This window comes from Mastacembelus armatus, chromosome 20 (genome assembly GCF_900324485.2).
Source record: "Mastacembelus armatus chromosome 20, fMasArm1.2, whole genome shotgun sequence".
Taxonomy (NCBI): Eukaryota; Metazoa; Chordata; class Actinopteri; order Synbranchiformes; family Mastacembelidae; genus Mastacembelus; species Mastacembelus armatus.
Window position 1 is genome coordinate 18,902,539 of NC_046652.1, and position 18,957 is coordinate 18,921,495.

Consider the following 18,957-nt stretch of genomic DNA (forward strand, 5'->3'; position numbering starts at 1 on the left):
TTTCCAGTTTCACCCATTTTTCAGGCGGGCCCCATTCCTCATCACTTACCTGTTGGTCCAGGTGTCTTTCCATTGTTATATTCAAGTCTGCCTTCCAAATTAATGCATGGTCTATCTTTATTTTGTATATTTTTGCTATTATTATTCTTTATTATTCTTCTTATATTTATTTATTATCATTTATTCTTGTATTATATATTTATTTTATTTTTATTTGTTTATTATTATTGTTATTGTTGTTATTATTTATTTATTTTATTCTATCTTATTTTATTTATTTATTAATTTATTTTATTTATTAATTTATCCCCTCCTCACCAGAGGGGGCTCTATCTATAGTTATTATTATTATCCCTAGTTGTTTCAGGAGAGGGAGCCAAATAAATTATAATACAATTCCCTCTTCCTCCAGTAGAGGGAACCAAACATAGGCGGAGCCTTACTTACCTTACCTTCTCTCACTTCCGCGTTTCTCTCTGTCTTCACAAACCCCGCGCCCCTACACTTCCTGTCTCTCTCTATCTCTGGCGCTTTCCACACACTTACTGTCCTCACCCCCCGCTCTTTGATTCACACTGACATAGATTCACTCAAACTTCCTCGACATCCACACAAATGCACAATATTTAAAACCTAAAATTCTACACAACATATCTAACACAGCGTCCTTTGTTTATGAGTCAATCCGACATGACTTATTATTTCGGGGTTCCCCAGTTCCCAGGGTCTTGCAACCCAGCTCTGCCAGTCCCCCGTCGGGAACTGGTGGGTCCGCCACAACCGGGAATAAAAGCTTAAAGCCCACCGATCCAACACGGTTTTTCTATTATTACCTATCCAACAAGGTTTATTTCTATTACCGATCCAACACGGTTTTATTTCTTTTTTTCGTCAATCGATCCAACACGAAATGACGACCTACCACCCCAAACCGTCCAAATTTATAACTATCCCGATTCACACATTGACAATTGTAATTTTAGAATATGCCAATTATGCAGAATTCATGAAAAGGTTTCTGCTGACCTGTCTGTGGCGCCAAGTATATTGTCAATGCGTTCCTCAGGCAGTCAGTCCAATTTTCCTCATCCCCGTACGGGCCACCAAATTGTTGAGTTCGCATTTAACTCACCCAGGTCCGTTTGATGAGGAAGTACACAAAGACGTCTGGAGTGGTTCAGCTGATTAAAGGTTTTATTTTAAACTATACAGTGCGCTCTGGAGATCAACCCTCATGGGACACACGGAGAGATCTGAGCTATAGGGGAAAACTATAGGATAGATATAGCTGATGGCCACCGCCCCACATACCAGTACTTTTCCACAAAAGGAATTTAGACTATTACCTTATATGGTGTTGTTATTCCCTTTTGTCTCCCCTCATAGTAAAGACACTGAAAGAGCGGTGACCCTATCACGTGTCCAACACATACAGGAGTACACTTTACACACTATGCTGCATACTAGTCACACAAAGTGTGTCTGCATTCCCACACTCCCTAAGACACACTCTTTGATTGGTTCCACTTTTTCTGTGTCATGTTGAGATAAAAAGGGAAACACTCTGCTGACATTTCTAAGATGATAAAAAAGCTGTTTGACTGCTTTTCTTTCTATGAGACCAAACTTCAGTCAGTCTATAATAACACCCAGACTGGAGACCCCTGTTTTTACTGCTGGACTCAGATTTCTCATTTTACTACTTATCATTTCTCTCTTTAGTTCAGGGCCCAGAAGGAAAATTTCACTTTGGTCTTTGTTTAACTTTAACTCATTGTTTAACTCAGAGCCCTGATCCCCTGTGGTCCTAAATCTAGTCCCCTCTAGTCCTAAACCCAGCCCCATCTCATCAATAATCTGGTCTGATCTAAATTTAGTTTCTAGCCCCTCCTAGTTTTAATCTCAGCCTCAAAAGGGTCAAAGGTTAAAATCCTCATCTTTACATTACACTCAGAACAACATGAACAGGATTTGTAGCAACAACAGTTGTGGTGAGCAACTAAAGGTTAGTCGCAGATTTCTGCTTTAGACTCAGGTTCAGGTCTACCTTACAGAAGACAATGGCTTCCACCTGCAGAGAGAAGCAGAGAGAGCAGAGGTCAGAAACCAGAGGTCACAGAGACTCACTTCATCAGCAACAGTCGTCTTCACATCAACTCAAACACATGATCACAACAAGCTTCTGGCTGATCTGATTGGCTGGCTGTTGTCTCTCTCTCTGTCTTTCTGTCCAATCCTGAAGCCTGTCCCTGTTCTCCTCTCACAGCTTCACTGAGAAGGTTGGAAATCCTTCTGGGCCATTACAGGAAATCCTGGATCTTTGCTTTGATACTGACTGGGTTTAGTCCAGTCCTGCTGAAAGCACCATGGACTGACTCCAGCCCTCTACTAACCTCAGAGTCTGCAGGCTACAGTCTGGACTCTGGACAAGATCACACAGCTGCTGCACATCTGGATCCTTCAGGTTCTTGTTCCGGCTCAGGTCCAGTTCTCTCAGATGGGAGGGGTTGGACTTCAGAGCTGAGACCAGATAACCACAGCTGGTCTCTGACAAACTGCAGTTCTCCAACCTGAATGAAGAAGCAAAGATGTGACGTTAGAAACCAAAGTTCCTCTTGAAAGTGTTGAATGTTTCAGAATGTGTTCAGGGCTGAAGAAGGTTTAGAAAGTAGAAGTTTAGAAAGTGGAAACTCCAAACAGCTGAAGCCAACAGCATGCAGGTTCAAAGCAGTCCCATCCAAAAAGGGACAAAGAGCTGTCATTAATATGAATGCCAACATGCTGCTGCTTCAATAAAGACGGAGTGACTTCAGCTCTGAAACTCTGCCAGCTCCACCTGTGGCTCCATCTATACAAACTCATGTTGTGCAGCCACATTTCTCTGAGAGGGAAAACAGCCTTTCCCATGAAGATCCTCAGTGTGGATCAGTCTAATATCAGCCTCATGTCTGCAGTTTAGTGTCAGCACAACTTTCACATCACATTCATCTCAGCACACAACCTAAACATGGGGTCTGACCTCAGGGTCTCCAGTCTACAGTCTGGACTCTGCAGTCCACCACACAGCTGCTGCACTCCTCGATCCTTCAGGTTGTTATAGCTCAGGTCCAGGTGTCTCAGATGGGAGGGGTTGGACTTCAGAGCTGAGACCAGATAACCACAGCTGGTCTTTGACAAACTGCAGCCCCTCAACCTGAATAAAGAAGCAAAGACCAACTTCCTGTTTTCTTATTGAACAAACATGAACAATGAATAGAACAACACAATATTATAAATACAACACAAGTGTCAATAGAAACTGGTCCATCCAGGCTGTTATGATGAAATTAGCTGAGGTGTGAATTGATGTCACATTAACATGAAGAAGAAAGTGCAGAAAGATGAAAAATCTCTGACTTTAATTCAAAGTCATTGTGAGAAACAGGAATTTCCATGTGATGTTTTCAATTCGATTCATATGGAGTTAAACTTTCCAACATCTGCTCATGTTGGGTGGGATTGGTTCATTTGACACAGTGGTGCTCGGCCTTTTAGCCTTGCTAGTCTTGGCCCATGAGGCAGCAACAGTAGCAAGGCAGGTTTTGACGCCACGCAGCATCTTCTTTCTTTAAAGCCAAAATATTTCCACACAACTGACACACTGTTCCTCTTTGGCACTAAAGTTTCCATAGAGTCGGGTTCTGTGGAGCCCGAGGCCACTGGACAACAGATCAAGGTCCAATAGCAACATGGATCAACGTTATGCTTTGTCTGTCAACTGATCTACTGTTTCTTACATGTTGGGACAAGAGGGTCCTCACAGGACTTTGTCCATTTCAACTGACTGAATGAGGGATTATTAGGCTGCACTAACTGGGACTCCCAACAGGTGAGTCCAAGGTGAACCACCTGCTCCAAATCCAATGGCAACATCTAAAAAGGGGCCAATAATCTAGTCCAGGACCTGTTTGGATTTCTGTGTGGAGGAAGCTGTCTGGAAGTTGAGGTTCAGCTTGTGCTTAGGGTTCACCAAGTAGTGCTTCTGGTTTGGCTTTGTCTCCAGGAAATCAATGGAAGTCAATGGAATGTCCTCTGAAGTGATGGAAACACACCTGTCTGTGTGTGTTCTCAACCATCAATATCAATGATCAAAGAAATATTTCTACTGCATCAAAGAAACTGGATCCATTTCCAACAAATATTAGTTCCGAGGATTTTCTGCTGACACATGTGACTCTTTAGACACAATGAGACCAACTTTCTGTGAGACTCAGTCATTTGGGACTAAAGACTGAATTTAGCCTCAGAAAGATCCAAAGACAGGAAAAGAAAATCAACTTCAATAGAAGTTATGTCTGTGCAAACACTGAGTTCAAACAATAATTCAACACTAAAGATCTACAATAGGAACAAACAGTCAGTGAACTGACCTCAGAGTCTCCAGTCTACAGTCTGGACTCTGCAGTCCACCACACAGCTGCTGCACTCCTGGATCCTGCAGGTTCTTGTTGTCACTCAGGTCCAGGTGTCTCAGATGGGAGGGGTTGGACTTCAGAGCTGAGACCAGATAACCACAGCTGGTCTCTGACAACCTGCAGCTCCAAAACCTGAATAAAGAAGCAAAGAAGGAGATCCAATGTGACACTGATGTTGATGACAATGAGGATGGTGATGATGATGATGACAATTCTTCTTCTTTTCATTAGAATAATGAGATGAGATCAACTTGATTAATCCCTGAAGGGAAATGTAGAATGATAATAATGAGAAGAATAATATGAGAACAGTCAGAATAATAGTAATAATAGTCTGACTATATCATGATATTATTGTCAGCACATGGGAAGAGAAGCTGCTTTCCAGCCAACAGCAGAATCAATCTAGTTGATGGCTCATACTGTCACTGTGCAGCTTTAAAGTTTCCTGCTTAAAGTTTGTTGACCCAGTTCCAAAGTGCAGCAAAACAATGCACTGAATTGTTCCTCCTTATTCTACCTGAGCCAAGGAAGCTCCCCCAGGCTCTCCTGTCTCCTGTCTCTTCCCTCTCTGCATCTTCTTCTCTGGCTTTATTGGCTGCAGCCTCAGCACAGCACAGAGGTAAAGCAGCAGCAGCAGCAGCAGCAGCAGCAGCAGCTCAGACACTAAACACAGCTCAACCACCTGGACACATGATTTCATCTGTGTGTCTCTGTGCTCCACATGTGCTTTCATTTCTATGGGATCAACTTTATAGAGACACTGTGGATTTGTTCTTCACAATGAGATTTGGATCAGGGAACAAACTGGGTGGACAGTGTCAGGACCAAAAGCTGCTGGCTTCAGTTCAGGAACAAAAACTACTCAAAGCTTCTTCACACAGCATCAGGATTTGAGGCCTTGGCAATGACAACAGGCTGACAACTGCTTTCTAATGGCCCAGTCCCAATGCACAGACCAGATCATGTCCTTGTGTTGGGACTGATCCCCACTGTGTCATTGGCCACTAAACACAAGCTTTGGAATCCCATTCATAGATTGTTGACAACTGACTGTGTCATATGTTTTCTCTGAGTTTCATCAAGTGAGAAAAATCTGATAGAAATGCAGAGAAAATCCAACATTATCGTCAGCAAACTGATGCTTATTGTGTGGTTTTTGGGACAAAGCAAGACCCAATGTCCACTACAGGGACGTGTCCTTCCCCAAAAAGAAAGAGGACTTTGTTTCTCACGGCCCAAAGTCTTCACTTCTATTCCCAAATGGAAATATTCCAACCTTTTTCCTTCTGGCTCTCAGGAGGATGTCAGATATTAGTCTGGTCCAATATTGACATATTGTTGGGATCCAAACTTGGACAAACACTGGACAGTTTCAGTTGAAACAGTTTCAGCTTTGGACTGTTTCCACAGTTTGTTTAGAAACACAAAGGATTCACAACAACTTCCTGACAGATTTGGGACACTCTGTTCTTCAAAGCTTCTATAGAAAGAAACACATCATTATTAATATGACTATTCAATATGAGTGAACACACATTATTGAAGACAGCTCAGTGAAATGAAGTGAAACTGAAGGAATCATTCTTAGTCTGCTGAGAATAGAAGAACAATGAAAACACTGAATGGAACAACCAACATTCACAGGAGCTTTAGTTGTGGATTCAACATCTAAGATCTACAATAGGAACAGTCAGTCAACTGACCTCAGAGTCTCCAGTCTACAGTGTGGACTCTGCAGTCCACCACACAGCTGCTGCACTCCTCGATCCTGCAGGTTAAAGTTCAGACTCAGGTCCAGTTCTGTCAGATGGGAGGGGTTGGACTTCAGAGCTGAGGCCACGACTTCACAGTGAGTCTCTGAGAGTCCACAGCCAGAAAGTCTGTGAGGACACATATATTAGAAAAGCTGTTATTATGACAGAGACAATATATTGAGTTGAATCACTTGATGTCAAACAGGGACATGTCCTGTTGTGTCTTCACATCAGTGGTTCAGCTGATCTTCTCTCAGTGGGTTGGACATGAAATAAGAATTCTTCTCACTCTCTGTCACACTGCACACGCTTCATCTTTGTTCTGCTTTCATCTTGGACAGGAAGCACAGAAAACTGAGTTCCTTTGGAACTTCCACAACAGGCCTGTCCCTGTTTATTCCAATGTTGGACATTTGTCCACATGTGGCAGAAAAACATCAGTGTGTGAAGAGAAACAGAAGAAAAATGTGTCCCATGGAAAAACCATTGGAAAGAAAAAGAAGAACTGTGTTCATTCACTGGACAGAGAGAAAAAAACAACAGGAACATCTGCAGCTTTTGGACTGACACCATTTGGAACAGCTCAAGAACATCTGGGACAAAATCCAGCTGCTGTCATTCTCACAATAAACAAGAGGAACATTATGGTGATGATCACCCAAGTGAAAAATCAATCTATTGTTTCAGACTTCAATTCTACTTTTAGCAGATAAAGTGTGTTCACACATTTTACCAAGTGTATTTGTGCTTGTGTTGAAACGTAGTAAAAGTACATTTTTGGTGAGTCTCCAAAGTACAAGATTAGTCAAAGAGTTACTGAGACAAAAAAAGCAGATTCAAAGTCAATGTTTGCAAAGTATATTGAAATGATCTCATTACTTCATTAGTCATTTAGCAGATTTCTTCAAAGTGCACTTTACTTTCAACAGATTTTGAAGTATATTTACTGATATTTTCCAAAAGTCTGTTCATGGTTTGTGTTTTTACTTCAAATTGTCTCATTCTCTTCCAAATATAATACTATGCCTCCATTTAACTTGAGCTCTATTTCAGTAGACTTATTTAAAGTACACAATGTATGTGTTCCTGGCTGTGGGAAAGTGGACTCTTGGAAGTGGTCTAATTCCTGTGGACAAAGTTTCACTTCAAAATACTCTTTCATACTACATGTTTACTTCATGTATTTTGGATGTTTGGACAGAATTCTTCGGAGAACTATGCAAAATCCTGAAGATCACTAAAATCCATGTTAGTCCCATAGTGGTGCAGCCAAATAATACTTTGACCTCACTAATAGAAAACACAAACTGTTGTTCCTGTTTATTGTTATTGTTGTTACCTTGAATGACTTGTTTTGTTCCAAAGCCCTTAAATGGCTGGATTTAATAGTGTTAGAGTTCAAATCAATATTTGTTGGACTGACGGGTTTTGGACTTTGTGTAGGAGTTCCGATTATTTTCAATCCTTTTAGAACGTCTTCAAAGTGCACTGGGCTTTTCAAAGTAAGAGCATTTGAGAACATGCTAACAGGAAGTAGTGCTTTTAGTCCAACATCATTGGATTGGAATCTAAGTAAAGTATCTACATTTCAGACTCAGTGTTTGGAGAATCCATTCAGAGGGCATTGTTGGTGTATTTATTAAACACACAATGATGCTTATAGTGGACTTATATTTACTAGGAGTATCAATCCAATATCATTGTGTCTTTTAATGCAATATGTTCAACTTGGTTGCAATTTAACACAAAGTCAGTGGCTCATTTTCACAACAAATACTCAAATACTTGGAAAAATATACTTTGCATACTTTTGTCACATTTCAAACCTCATTCTATTGTATTTCATACATAGTTCAAATGAGTTCAGAGTATATTTCAAGTACATTTACTTTGGCTCAAAGTCTATTAGTAATACACTGTCAGTTTAATGTCACTATAGATTTTGGACATTTGCAACAAGTCAACTTCAAATGTTTCATGTATATTTTAACAGTAGAGTAGTATTTTGGGCAGCAAAAGTACCCAATAATACGTGAAAAATAGGTTTTTCATGTACTAAAGCAGATTTATACTGCAGCTTCCAGCAACTTCACTGGTTTCATTTTAACACAACTTCAAGTATTTCAAAGTATTTCAAAAGTATACTCAATATACTTTTAGAAAATATACAACAATAGATTTTTTTCACTTGGGCAAAACTGGACTTACTCAGCCTTTCTGCAGTTCCTCACAGCCGGAATCAGTCTCCGTTGTCCCTGGACTGATGTGTTGTACTGGTTCAGGTCCAACTCATCCAGAACCTCCTCTGACATCTGCAGCATGTAGGCCAGAGCTGAGCACTGGATCACAGAGAGACTCTTCTCTGATCTGTTCCCTGACTTCAGGAACTCTTGGATCTCCTGATGGACTGAGTGGTCGTTCAGCTCCATCAGACAGTGGAAGATGTTGATGCTTCTGTCAGGAGAGATATCATCTCTGTTCATCTTCTTCAGGTTGTTGATGGCTCTCTGGATGGTTTCTGGACTGGTCTCTGTCTGACCCAGCAGGCCTCCTAAGACTCTCTGGTTGGACTTCAAACACAGGCCATGAAGGAAGCGGACAAACAGGTCCAGGTGGCCATTTTTACTTTCCAGGGATTTCTCCATGGCTCCCAACAGGAAGTTAACCAAAGATGAATGAACGTTTCCCAAAAAGTTTTTGATCTCAGCAAAAAAGTGTTTTGCTTCATTTTTTTTCATTAAATTGTACTTTCCCCCCAGGAACTTCACCAGTACCTGTGTCTTCCTGTTGGAGAAACAGTGGACCATGTAGACTGCAGCCAGAAACTCCTGAACACTCAGATGAACAAAGCAGTAGACTGATTTCTGGAAGATCACACTCTCTCTTTTGAAGATCTCTGTACAGACTCCTGAGTACACCGAGGCCTCTGGGACATCCAGACCACACTGCTCCAGGTCTTCTTGGTAGAACATGATGTTTCCTTTCTCCAGCTGTTCAAACGCCAGCCTCCCCAGTTTCAGAAGAACTTCCCTGTCAGCCTCCGTCAGCTTCCGTGGACTCGTCTCATGTCTCTCATGGTACTTGTGTTTCTTCCTGTTTGTCTGAACCAGTAGGAAGTGCGAGTACAGGTCAGTCAGGGTCTTGGGCAGCTCTCCTCTCTGCTCTGTGGTCAACATGTGCTCCAGAACCGTAGCAGTGATCCAGCAGAAGACTGGGATTTGACACATGTTGTGGAGGCTCCTGGATGCCTTGATGTGTGAGATGATTCTGCTGGACAGCTCTTCATCCCTGGACCTCCTCCTGAAGTACTCGTCCTTCTGGGTGTCTGTGAAGCCTCGGACTTCTGTCAGCCTGTCCACACACGTAGGAGGGATCCCTTTGGCCGCCGCGGGTCGGGAAGTGAGCCAGACCAGAGCTGAGGGAAGCAGATTCCCCTGGATGAGGTTTGTCAGCAGCTCGTTGACCGAGGCCTCCTGTGTGACATCAGACACCACCTTGCTGTTGTTGAAATCCAGTGAAAGTCTGCTTTCATCCAGGCCGTCAAAGATGAACAGAACTTTACAGACAGCCAGCTGCTCTGCTGTGACCTTCTGTAATGTTGGATGGAAAACATGGAGCAGCCTGAGAAGACTGATCTGCTCATCTTTGATCAGGTTCAGCTCCCTGAATGAAAGCAGGACCAGCAGACTGACGTCTTGGTTTTCTGAGCCCTCTGCCCAGTCCAGACTGAACTTCTGCACTGAGAAGGTTTTTCCAACACCAGCGACACCATTGGTCAGAACCACTCTGATGGGTCTCTGCTGGTCAAGGGAGGCTTTAAAGATCTCGTGGCTCTTGATTGGAGTGTCATGGAGGGTCTCCATCTTGGAAGTGGTCTCCAGCTGCCTGACCTCATGTTGGGTATTAACCTCTTCACTCAGTCCCTCTGTGATGTAGAGCTCAGTGTAAATCCTATTGAGGAGGGTTCCACTTCCTGTTGGATCAGGTCCTTCAGTCACACGTTCACATCTCGTTCTCAGACTGGTCTTATGTTGATCTAAAACCTCCTGCAGACCAGAGTCCACTGGAAGAGAAGAAATACTGAGACCAGAGAAAGAATCTGAGGATAGAAAAGGCTTTTGTGATGTTTCTAATCCTCTTAAATGTCGATGCTGTGTGAGAGAACAACCACAGGATGAAACAAGACGTCCTGTTTTCAGAGACCAGGACATCAGCTGACAGATGGACAGTCTTACTTTTGACAGTGCTGCTCTGACAGGACCGGAGCTCCTCCACAGAAATTCCACTGTTCTTCTCTCTGTGAAGACATTTGTGTAGAGGTCAAAGGTCACAGGTTGTCATTTGTGTTTTGTGGATCTGCATGAGTCCATCCAGGTCTGTAGTTGGATACATGCCTGGAGAACCTCCAGCTGTAGGAGGACTCTGGACTGGCTGTCTACCCTCAGTGCTTTAGAAACCTGTTGAACCCAGTGTGTTTGCAGATTCCTGTCTTTGTGTTAACAGAGTTTTAGGACTCTGGTCCCTGGAATCTACCTGGTTCCTTCAAATCTGTCTAAGAACTGTGTCATCTTCAGTTTACAGTATACAGCAGCCTCTTACTGTGGGTCTGAGGGTCCAGGTTCAGGACTGAATAATGGAGGAATAACTTTGGACTGGTCACTCCTCATAGACAGACAGCTGGATCCTGGAGAATCTGGTCTCTGACTGCAAAGAAAGGGCAAATATTTGACATGTATCAATACCTGTAATGGCAGATGTCAAATATATTCTGTGCTGCACATTGTGGTTGTTTTACACAGAAAGAGTTATAAAGTGGAATTTAGGTCTTGGTTTCATCTAACAGGTAAAAACTTAAATGCCTTCTCTCCATGCTGCATGTAATAAACTGAGCTGGCTCATCACACTTGTGTTTCTTCTTGAGAATTAGCAACTCTCACAACCTAGAAGAAAATTCCATGACAAATTTGGCGACGAGGATGGGATGGACACTACACTGATCAACGCCTGTTCTAGACCGAAGGAAAACCGCTGGTGGTAAATTTAGAAATTAAGGGAAAGTTCTGCTCTGACAAACAGAGGACTGGATCCCGTCTGAGGTCAGGGAACGGGTGGAGGAGAGTGGATGCTTCATTTATTTCATTTCAAACTATTCCAACTGTTATGAATCATTTCTTTCATATGTTTCTGTCGAGTGTTGAATAAGAAAACCCTGGGTGTGTTTATGTTAACCTTGAAAGATAAGGCAGTCACATGACTTTTGTAATCCATTCATGGTAGAGGCCATTGAGCCTGTGAGGGACAGATGCCAGATGATGAAAAAATAAATACATTAAAAAAAAAAGGAAACAACAAGAAAACACCACTGGCTGAGGATTAGAAAATTAATTCTTCCTTTGGGAAGCCACATGGTTCATAAGGAAACTATCCCACACAAGGAAACATGAAAACTAATATGTTACTACATATTATAATAGCAGATAAATGAGGTAAATGTCCAGTTGTAGAATGTTGTTACAAGAAAGAGAAGAGGAAGTGAAAAAGAAAAGGAAAGCAAAGGGAAAAAAATAAATTGGCATTCTTTCCAAAAGTGGAAAAGGGAGGCAAAAGTAAAAGAAAAAAAATCTGCTGAGGGATTAATGGTAAAGTTAGAAAAGTCTGATTTTGAGGAAAATAATAAGGACAAACAGAAACGCAGGTCACGAAACAGAAACCTGCCTCCTCCATATGCTGTCTCTATGCCCATGGCTGGTCCACCAGCAGCACAGCCTCTCCAGGCCCAGGTGAACAACAGAAGAACAACAAGAAGGTGAAGCTGAGCAACTATATCCTACCTATCTTCTCCCCCAAGATCATGACAACATGAACTAGGGATCCCTGATCTTACTGTCTTTGATGAGCCTGAGGTCTGTAGTTGGACACATGCAGTCGTCTGGAGCACTTCCAGTTGTAGGAGGACTCTGGACTGGGGGTCTACACTCAGTGCATTAGAAACGTGTTGAACACAGTATGTGTGCAAATTCCTGTCTTTGTGTGAACAGAGTTTTAGGACTCTGGTCCCTGGCATCTACCTGGTTCCTTCAAATCTCTCTAAGAACTGAAATATCTCCAGTATAGAGTAGAAACAGGCTCTTACTGTGGGTCTGAAGGTCCAGGTTCAGGACTGAAGAATGGAGGAAGATCATTGGAACGGTCACTCTTCATAGACAGACAGCTGGATCCTGGAGAACCTGGTCTCTGTCTGCAGAAAGGACAAATATTTGACATGTATCAATACCTGTAAGGGCAGATGTCAAATGTAACACGGCCTGTGATCAGGATCTGATCATGACGTCATACTGGACTTCAGTAAAGAAGTCAGAGCCCATAAAATGGTAAAGTCCTGATCCCATACACAGTGAGTGGAGTCTCTGGACCAGATCCTATAGCAGAGCTGTGGTCTTAACATTCCAGCTCCCAGTCTAACTGTGTTCCCAGTGATCCATATATGGTGGATGATACTGAGAGTGATGACTCCCAGACTATAATGTCATATGAGCTGCTCTGAGATCAGCTGTCTGAAAACAAAGCCAGTGGGTCAGAGACCTCTTCAGTCCTCTAGTCCACTATTTGTTTTCCTGCTTGTATGTCTCATGGTTCTGACCAGACTCTGTGTTATCTGTCCTGTTAGTGCCACTGATTAAAGATAAGGCCCCATAGAACATCAGGGGCCCATTTTCTGAGTAGGACACTATTCAAAGTGTTGGAAACTCTTTTGTTAGATGGATTCAATGGTTCATTTATTCCACAGATCATCAGTCTGGCTATAAGGCTCTTTCAGACTCTCCCCCCTCAAAGGGGGACAGTTCAGGAGTTAAGCCATCATACACAGCTGGCTGACTGCTGGGACCAACCAGAGGGGGGGGGGGGGTTACTCTGTGCTGCACATGAACCAGGGATCCCTGATCTTACTGTCTTTGATGAGCCTTAAAAACAGCTCAGACTGCAGGAAGGGTCTGACAGAAGATCCCAGTGGTTTGGGAACTCTGTCTTTTTCAAACTAACTTTCATTTCAACTTGTATGAGACAATAAAGATGATTGTGGTCCTGATGCTGAACGGATCAAAGTCCTGTTTTGACCCTTATTCCAGCTGCTGTTTCAGTATTTCAAGTGAAATGTAAAGTGCAAACCATGCTCTTACTTTGAAAGGAAAGAAACCCAGATTTGTCATCAATGCACATTCAGCTGGTCCAGATGTTCCCATATTAAAGTGAGAAGAAAATCTGTGTTGGAGTCTTTTTGCTATTTCAAAGTCAGGGGATGCAAACTTTTTCTTTTTGGCCTGATGAACATTGGTCTCTGAACTGACCTGATAAAGCTCTTTGCTGCTTTGGAACAAGTTCATTTGGTGTCATTTGAATGATTCACCATCACAGGAAGCTCTGGCCTTTACTTGTGTGTTTCAACATATTGAGGTTCCCACTGGGCTTAGGGGGGGTTGACTGGCTGTGTGCACCAACTACAGCCCCTTAACACTGGTCAGTGTTTGATGCTGTGGCTGTGCTTCCTCCAGTCCCACAGTCTTAGAGAAACTGGCTCCCAGTGTTTTCTCCTGGCCATGAATGTTCCAAACCCTCCTCCTCTCTTCTTCTGCTGTCCTCACTTCTGAATCCTTCTTCTTCAGGGTCTGTGGGGGCTTTCTTTGGTCTGCACATTGACTTTATTCATTATTTCCACCTTTCTTTTTTCAACAAACTATTCCAACTGATCCAACATGTTTGATGGAAAACAACATTTCAAACCAGTTGGATGTTGACTCTGTTCAAAAAGACAAATATTAAACAGCATGTCCACTTTTGGACAACAAGAACCTGTGTCATTATTCTCCATGGTTTAGCTGCTGTCAGTGCTTAATTGGGGGACACAGAATCCTAAATCCATAGTTTGGAGAGCAACAGCTGGTCAACAAACAAATGCATCTGTGCAGCAAACCTCACTGGAGCCACAGCTACTTGCTGTACAGTTTTCCACAGACCACCTTTAAAGCTCCACAGGTTTTGCTAAGTCTCTTATGAGGTCTGCTATTTTCAAAAAACACAATTCAAAAGACCTGCAGAGACTTTAAAGTTTAAGACTCTTCCACGTGTTCATGACCAGCATCACAACTCAGTAGTCCACACCTAGTACAGTATACAACAGGCTCTTACTTTGGGTCTGAGGGTCCACGTCCAGGACAGAAGTATGGAGGACGATCTCTGGACCAGTCAATCTTCATGGACAGACAGATGGATCCTCGAGACCCTGGTCTGTCCTCCTCTCCTGTCTCCCGACAAAGACTCATCTTCTGTGGTCTGAGAGGGAAACCAGTATTTGTACCAGGGCTGCAAAACAATGATTGTCACATTAGTTTGGATCTAAAACACAATTAGTGGCCTTGTTGACAACAAAACAGGAAGCTACTGATGAAATCACTGGAATGAGGGTTAGAGTCTCAGTGTCAGACTGAAGACGCTCCTGGTCCTGGAATGAAGTCAGACCAGTGTGTTCAGGTCAGTCCCAGCCAAACACACATTAACCAACAGCCACAGACACACACAGATGTGAGGCCACATACTTGTTGACTGTCATTTCAAATTGCTGTATGACTTGGCAATGAGGCAGTCATGTCGTTTGGAATATTTTACTGTAGGTGTGCTGGACCTTTAAGGCTGATTTTTGGGCCCACCAACCAGAACCTGACCCCCCAAGAAGGTCTGACATTATATTTTTAGATTATTACATAAAAACAACAACAACAACATGTTTTGTGTCAGAGTTCTCACCTCTACAAAATGACTGAAAAGAAACTAAACAGATAGAACCTTTAAATCCAGATCCAGATGTGTCAGAGTTACTGACATCACTGACATCACAAGACCCTGACAGACCAGAGACCACCCTCACGCCTTTAAATCCAGATCCAGATGTGTCAGAGTTACTGACATCACTGACATCACAAGACCCTGACAGACCAGAGACCACCCTCACCCCTTTAAATCCAGATCCAGATGTGTCAGTTACTGACATCACTTTCTATCAGGCTGAGAAACCACATGACTCTGATAAAGTCTGACAGGAAACATAAAATTGGATCAGTACTCACAGGTCTCCAGGTCTCCTCTGTCCCCTTCCAAGGTTTTCTGATCAAACAGCTGCAGCCTCTGTGCTTTGATTGGTTACTCACTGTGGCCCCGCCCCTTTCCATTTACTGGAAATCACCTGTGTGATTCAGGAGGCGTGAACAGGTGAGAAGAGTATGAGGAAACAGTTTAGGCTGAGGACACACACACACACACACGCACACACACACACACGCACACACACATACACACACAGACACACACACACACTCACACACACACACACACACACACACACACACACACACACAGATGCAGCTTCTTCTGTCCATTTCCTACCAGGATCCCAACGTTCTATACAGAGAACATGTAGAACAAAAACCACAGTTATGTTTCATATTTGACTGGTTAGAAAAGGCTCTAGTGTCCAAATATAATTGGCCACATGTAGAAAGTCTGTGGAACCAATCAAGCCAAGCTTTGCATAAATGAATGCACTTTAAACATGGTCAAAGACTGACAACACAGTTGTTTTCTTTCTAACTGATAAAAAGAGCACAGCAGAAACAATCAGCATCTGTCACAGGCCAATGTTGCATATAATGACATAAGCACAGGTTCTCATATATGTGACAGACAGAGTTGGGACTAGAGATCACACTCTACACTGCTTTGTTTGGCTAAAAGGAGGATTATTCTCCAAAGTCCAGCTTCACAATATGTCACATAGAAAGTGTCTATTTATTGAATGTCATTCAAATGTGTTGATCTGTGTGTATGAGGAGCCCAGAGTCCATAGAGCTGCTGCTGGAAACTGTCTAATCATCAGGGCTGGATTAACCAGGGGCCTGAGAGCTCAGGGGCCCTTGGGCCTGTGTCTCTGGATGAAGGGACATCAGACTAGTTTGAAAGTCACAGAGCTCAGGTCAAAACCACAAAAGATGCAAAACAACAAGAAACAGATGAACAATGACACAAAAAGACACAAAATAAGTTGAGAGAGAAGAAAAACGACATAAAACCACAATGTTGTGTCTCCATCTAGTGGCTGAAACTAAATACAGCACTTGGTCAGGTATTTGAGGTATTTGGACTTGAGTACTTTCCCAATCACTGCTACTTTCTACAGAACTACATTACAGAGACAAAGATTGGACTTTGGACTGCACAATATTTCTCTGATACTTCAGTTGGTTTTCTGCTTAGTGACTACTTTTACTACTTCAGCTGGATTTTATTGCTAATACTGTTGTACTTGTGCAGAGGAAACTGTACAGCATCAGTCTCTGTCCCTGCTGGGAAGATGCCGAACCCTGATCCAACTAAATTCAACGTCACACACAAGATCGGAAAAGAGCCGAATCCGGCCGGTCTCCGATGATCCTATTTAAAGACCTTAAAGCCTGAACAGGAACCTGGACTACAGTGATGATACAGCCTGTGGACTGTGACGCTAAAGGCCAAACTGTTTGCACCTCAAGTAAACTCTTTAAAGTCTTCGTATGTAGGTTTCAGCAGAGAGACATTTATGTTGTTATGGACAGTAACAGCTGCACTTGTGCAAAAAGGTCAAAGGTTAAAATCCTCATCTTTACATTACACTCAGAACAACATGAACAGGATTTGTAGCAACAACAGTTGTGGTGAGCAACTAAAGGTTAGTCCCAGATTTCTGCTGCAGACTCAGGTCCACATCCAGCTTTATAAACAGGGTTCCCACACCTTGGTTGACTTCAGATTCAATGACCTGTCAAGGACTTTCCAGGTCCAATCCCCTGAAATTCCAGGCCTTAATGTGGGGACACATTTCAAGTGAGAACAAGGTTAAATGGTGTTACGTTAAGATCCACTGTTAGTTTTCATGTGTCAAACTCAACTATGCAAAAAAGCATTTGTTGCATTTCTTGTTGGCCATATGACAGAGGGCTGATATTCTATTGGTCATATTTCTGTTTGGCATTAAACTGAAGAATATTCAGTAGGTCCTATATTGGTTCTAAAAAGGATCTGATAGGAACCTTTACATGGATATTATTGAAAAGAGCTGAGGGCCGTGATTCTCAAACTGTGGGGCGCAGCGAACGGGAGTAAATTAGTCTAATTGTGTGTATATCCTAAATCATAATTTTCTTTACTGACAAACACCACACACACAAAATAAAACAACCACATACAAAGAAACGTGTCATTAAAAACACAGAGGGAAACAAGAGGAACCATCGTGGAAATAAATGTTTAAGGTCATCACTTAATTGTAGCGGAACAATAAGCAAACCTTCACGCAGCGACACAATGATTAGTGGGCACAACAATGAATACATTTGTTACACCTGGGTCTTGGATTCACAGTGGGGCTGGTGTGGGCAGAGGAGAGACCCATGTGTGTTGTGTGTCTTAAACCGCTGGCAGCAACAAATTAAAACCCAAACCCAACAAATTAGAGAGACACTTAGAAACAACGCACCCCAATCTCGTCAATAAACCACTCGACTTCGAAGTAATTACACAACTGCACTTTCATTTTATTTATTTTGAACTCTGTATTATTTATTTAGAAGTTAATCTGAATAAATTTGAACACTTAAAGTTTGAAATAAGTTTCATTGTCATCTTTTGGGGTGAAGTGGGGCTTGAAACTTTATGCTCGGCTTTAAGTGGGAAATAGCAGGAAAAGTTTGAGAACCACTGGCTTAGGGTCATGGAACCAGAAGTTTGAAGACACAGAAATATGCTTTAAAGTTTTTCTTGCCTCATGGGTTTACATGATCTTAAGGGCTTATCTGCTGTCTAATCTCCTGGAGGTTTGAGCTTCACATATTTTAGATTCATTATCTTCACATTAATCCTCACTAATATAGTTTTTCTTCAATATACTAAGCAAATAATCCTTTAGACATTTCCAGATTAATGCCAGATAAGATTTATATTTCAAAATGTCCTGTCGATACTCTATTAATGAAAAGGAGCATCAGTGTATTTATGGGCCCACACTGTCACTTCTTATTTGCTATATAAGCTTTCTGACATATTAGTTATTTCAAGGGTTCTGGTGACTGACTGGTCACATATGCTTGGAACATGGACAGTCCTTGTTTGGGGCATCTGGCAAGTTCTGGCATCTTACAAGTTTCACTTTCCTGCCAAACTATCAAATAACTGTGAAAGAAATGAGATTTAAAAGCAAAGAAATACATGTGTGAAATCTTTATAACTCTATAATCAGCTTTGTAGCTGCCAAATACTTTGCTTTCATACAACATCATCTATCCTAACATATGATTCTAGACCGTAGCCCAGAATGTGTGTTTTTCCCCACATGCTTGACATGGAGACGTCAGCAAGTCCCACTGCTGTTCAATAGAGAGACACAGTAAAAGGGTCCCACAGTGGACCTTAGTGCAAAAATGGAAAAGTCCGTTTCCCGAGCTTCCCCCCTGAGATGGTTGATGAGAGAGGTGGGGGTTAGAGACAGAGGGACAGTGGGAGGTTTTAAAGGGACTATAGAAAGGTTGGCTCTGCTGACTCCTCTGTGGTAAACACAAACAAAGGCAGAGTCCACCCTGCTGTCACTCTGGCCTCTGTCACAGCTGGTTTTCCACAAGTGAAGCGTCTGCTCTGTTGTGGCTTCAGTCCTTAGAGGCATGAAAGTG

The 18,957-nt window shown here is 42.4% G+C and overlaps 2 protein-coding genes and 1 pseudogene across 2 annotated transcripts in view; 1 reads left to right on the top strand and 2 right to left on the bottom strand.

Annotated features, from left to right (window-relative positions):
* The window catches only part of LOC113121849 (uncharacterized), a 1,077,549-nt gene that overhangs the window by 639,885 nt on the left and 418,707 nt on the right, over positions 1–18,957 (top strand).
* The window catches only part of LOC113121854 (uncharacterized), a 957,344-nt pseudogene that overhangs the window by 474,697 nt on the left and 463,690 nt on the right, over positions 1–18,957 (bottom strand).
* On the bottom strand, positions 1,887–15,361 carry LOC113121872 (NACHT, LRR and PYD domains-containing protein 1-like). Its single transcript, XM_033325775.1, has 11 exons — positions 15,331–15,361; positions 14,396–14,569; positions 12,345–12,449; positions 10,811–10,915; positions 10,447–10,508; positions 8,420–10,274; positions 6,161–6,337; positions 4,410–4,586; positions 3,020–3,193; positions 2,394–2,570; positions 1,887–2,071 (listed from the first exon to the last, which is right to left on the bottom strand). The coding sequence occupies exons 2-11, from the start codon at positions 14,527–14,529 to the stop codon at positions 2,044–2,046; spliced, it is 2,994 nt and encodes a 997-aa protein (XP_033181666.1). The 5' UTR covers positions 14,530–14,569; positions 15,331–15,361; the 3' UTR covers positions 1,887–2,043.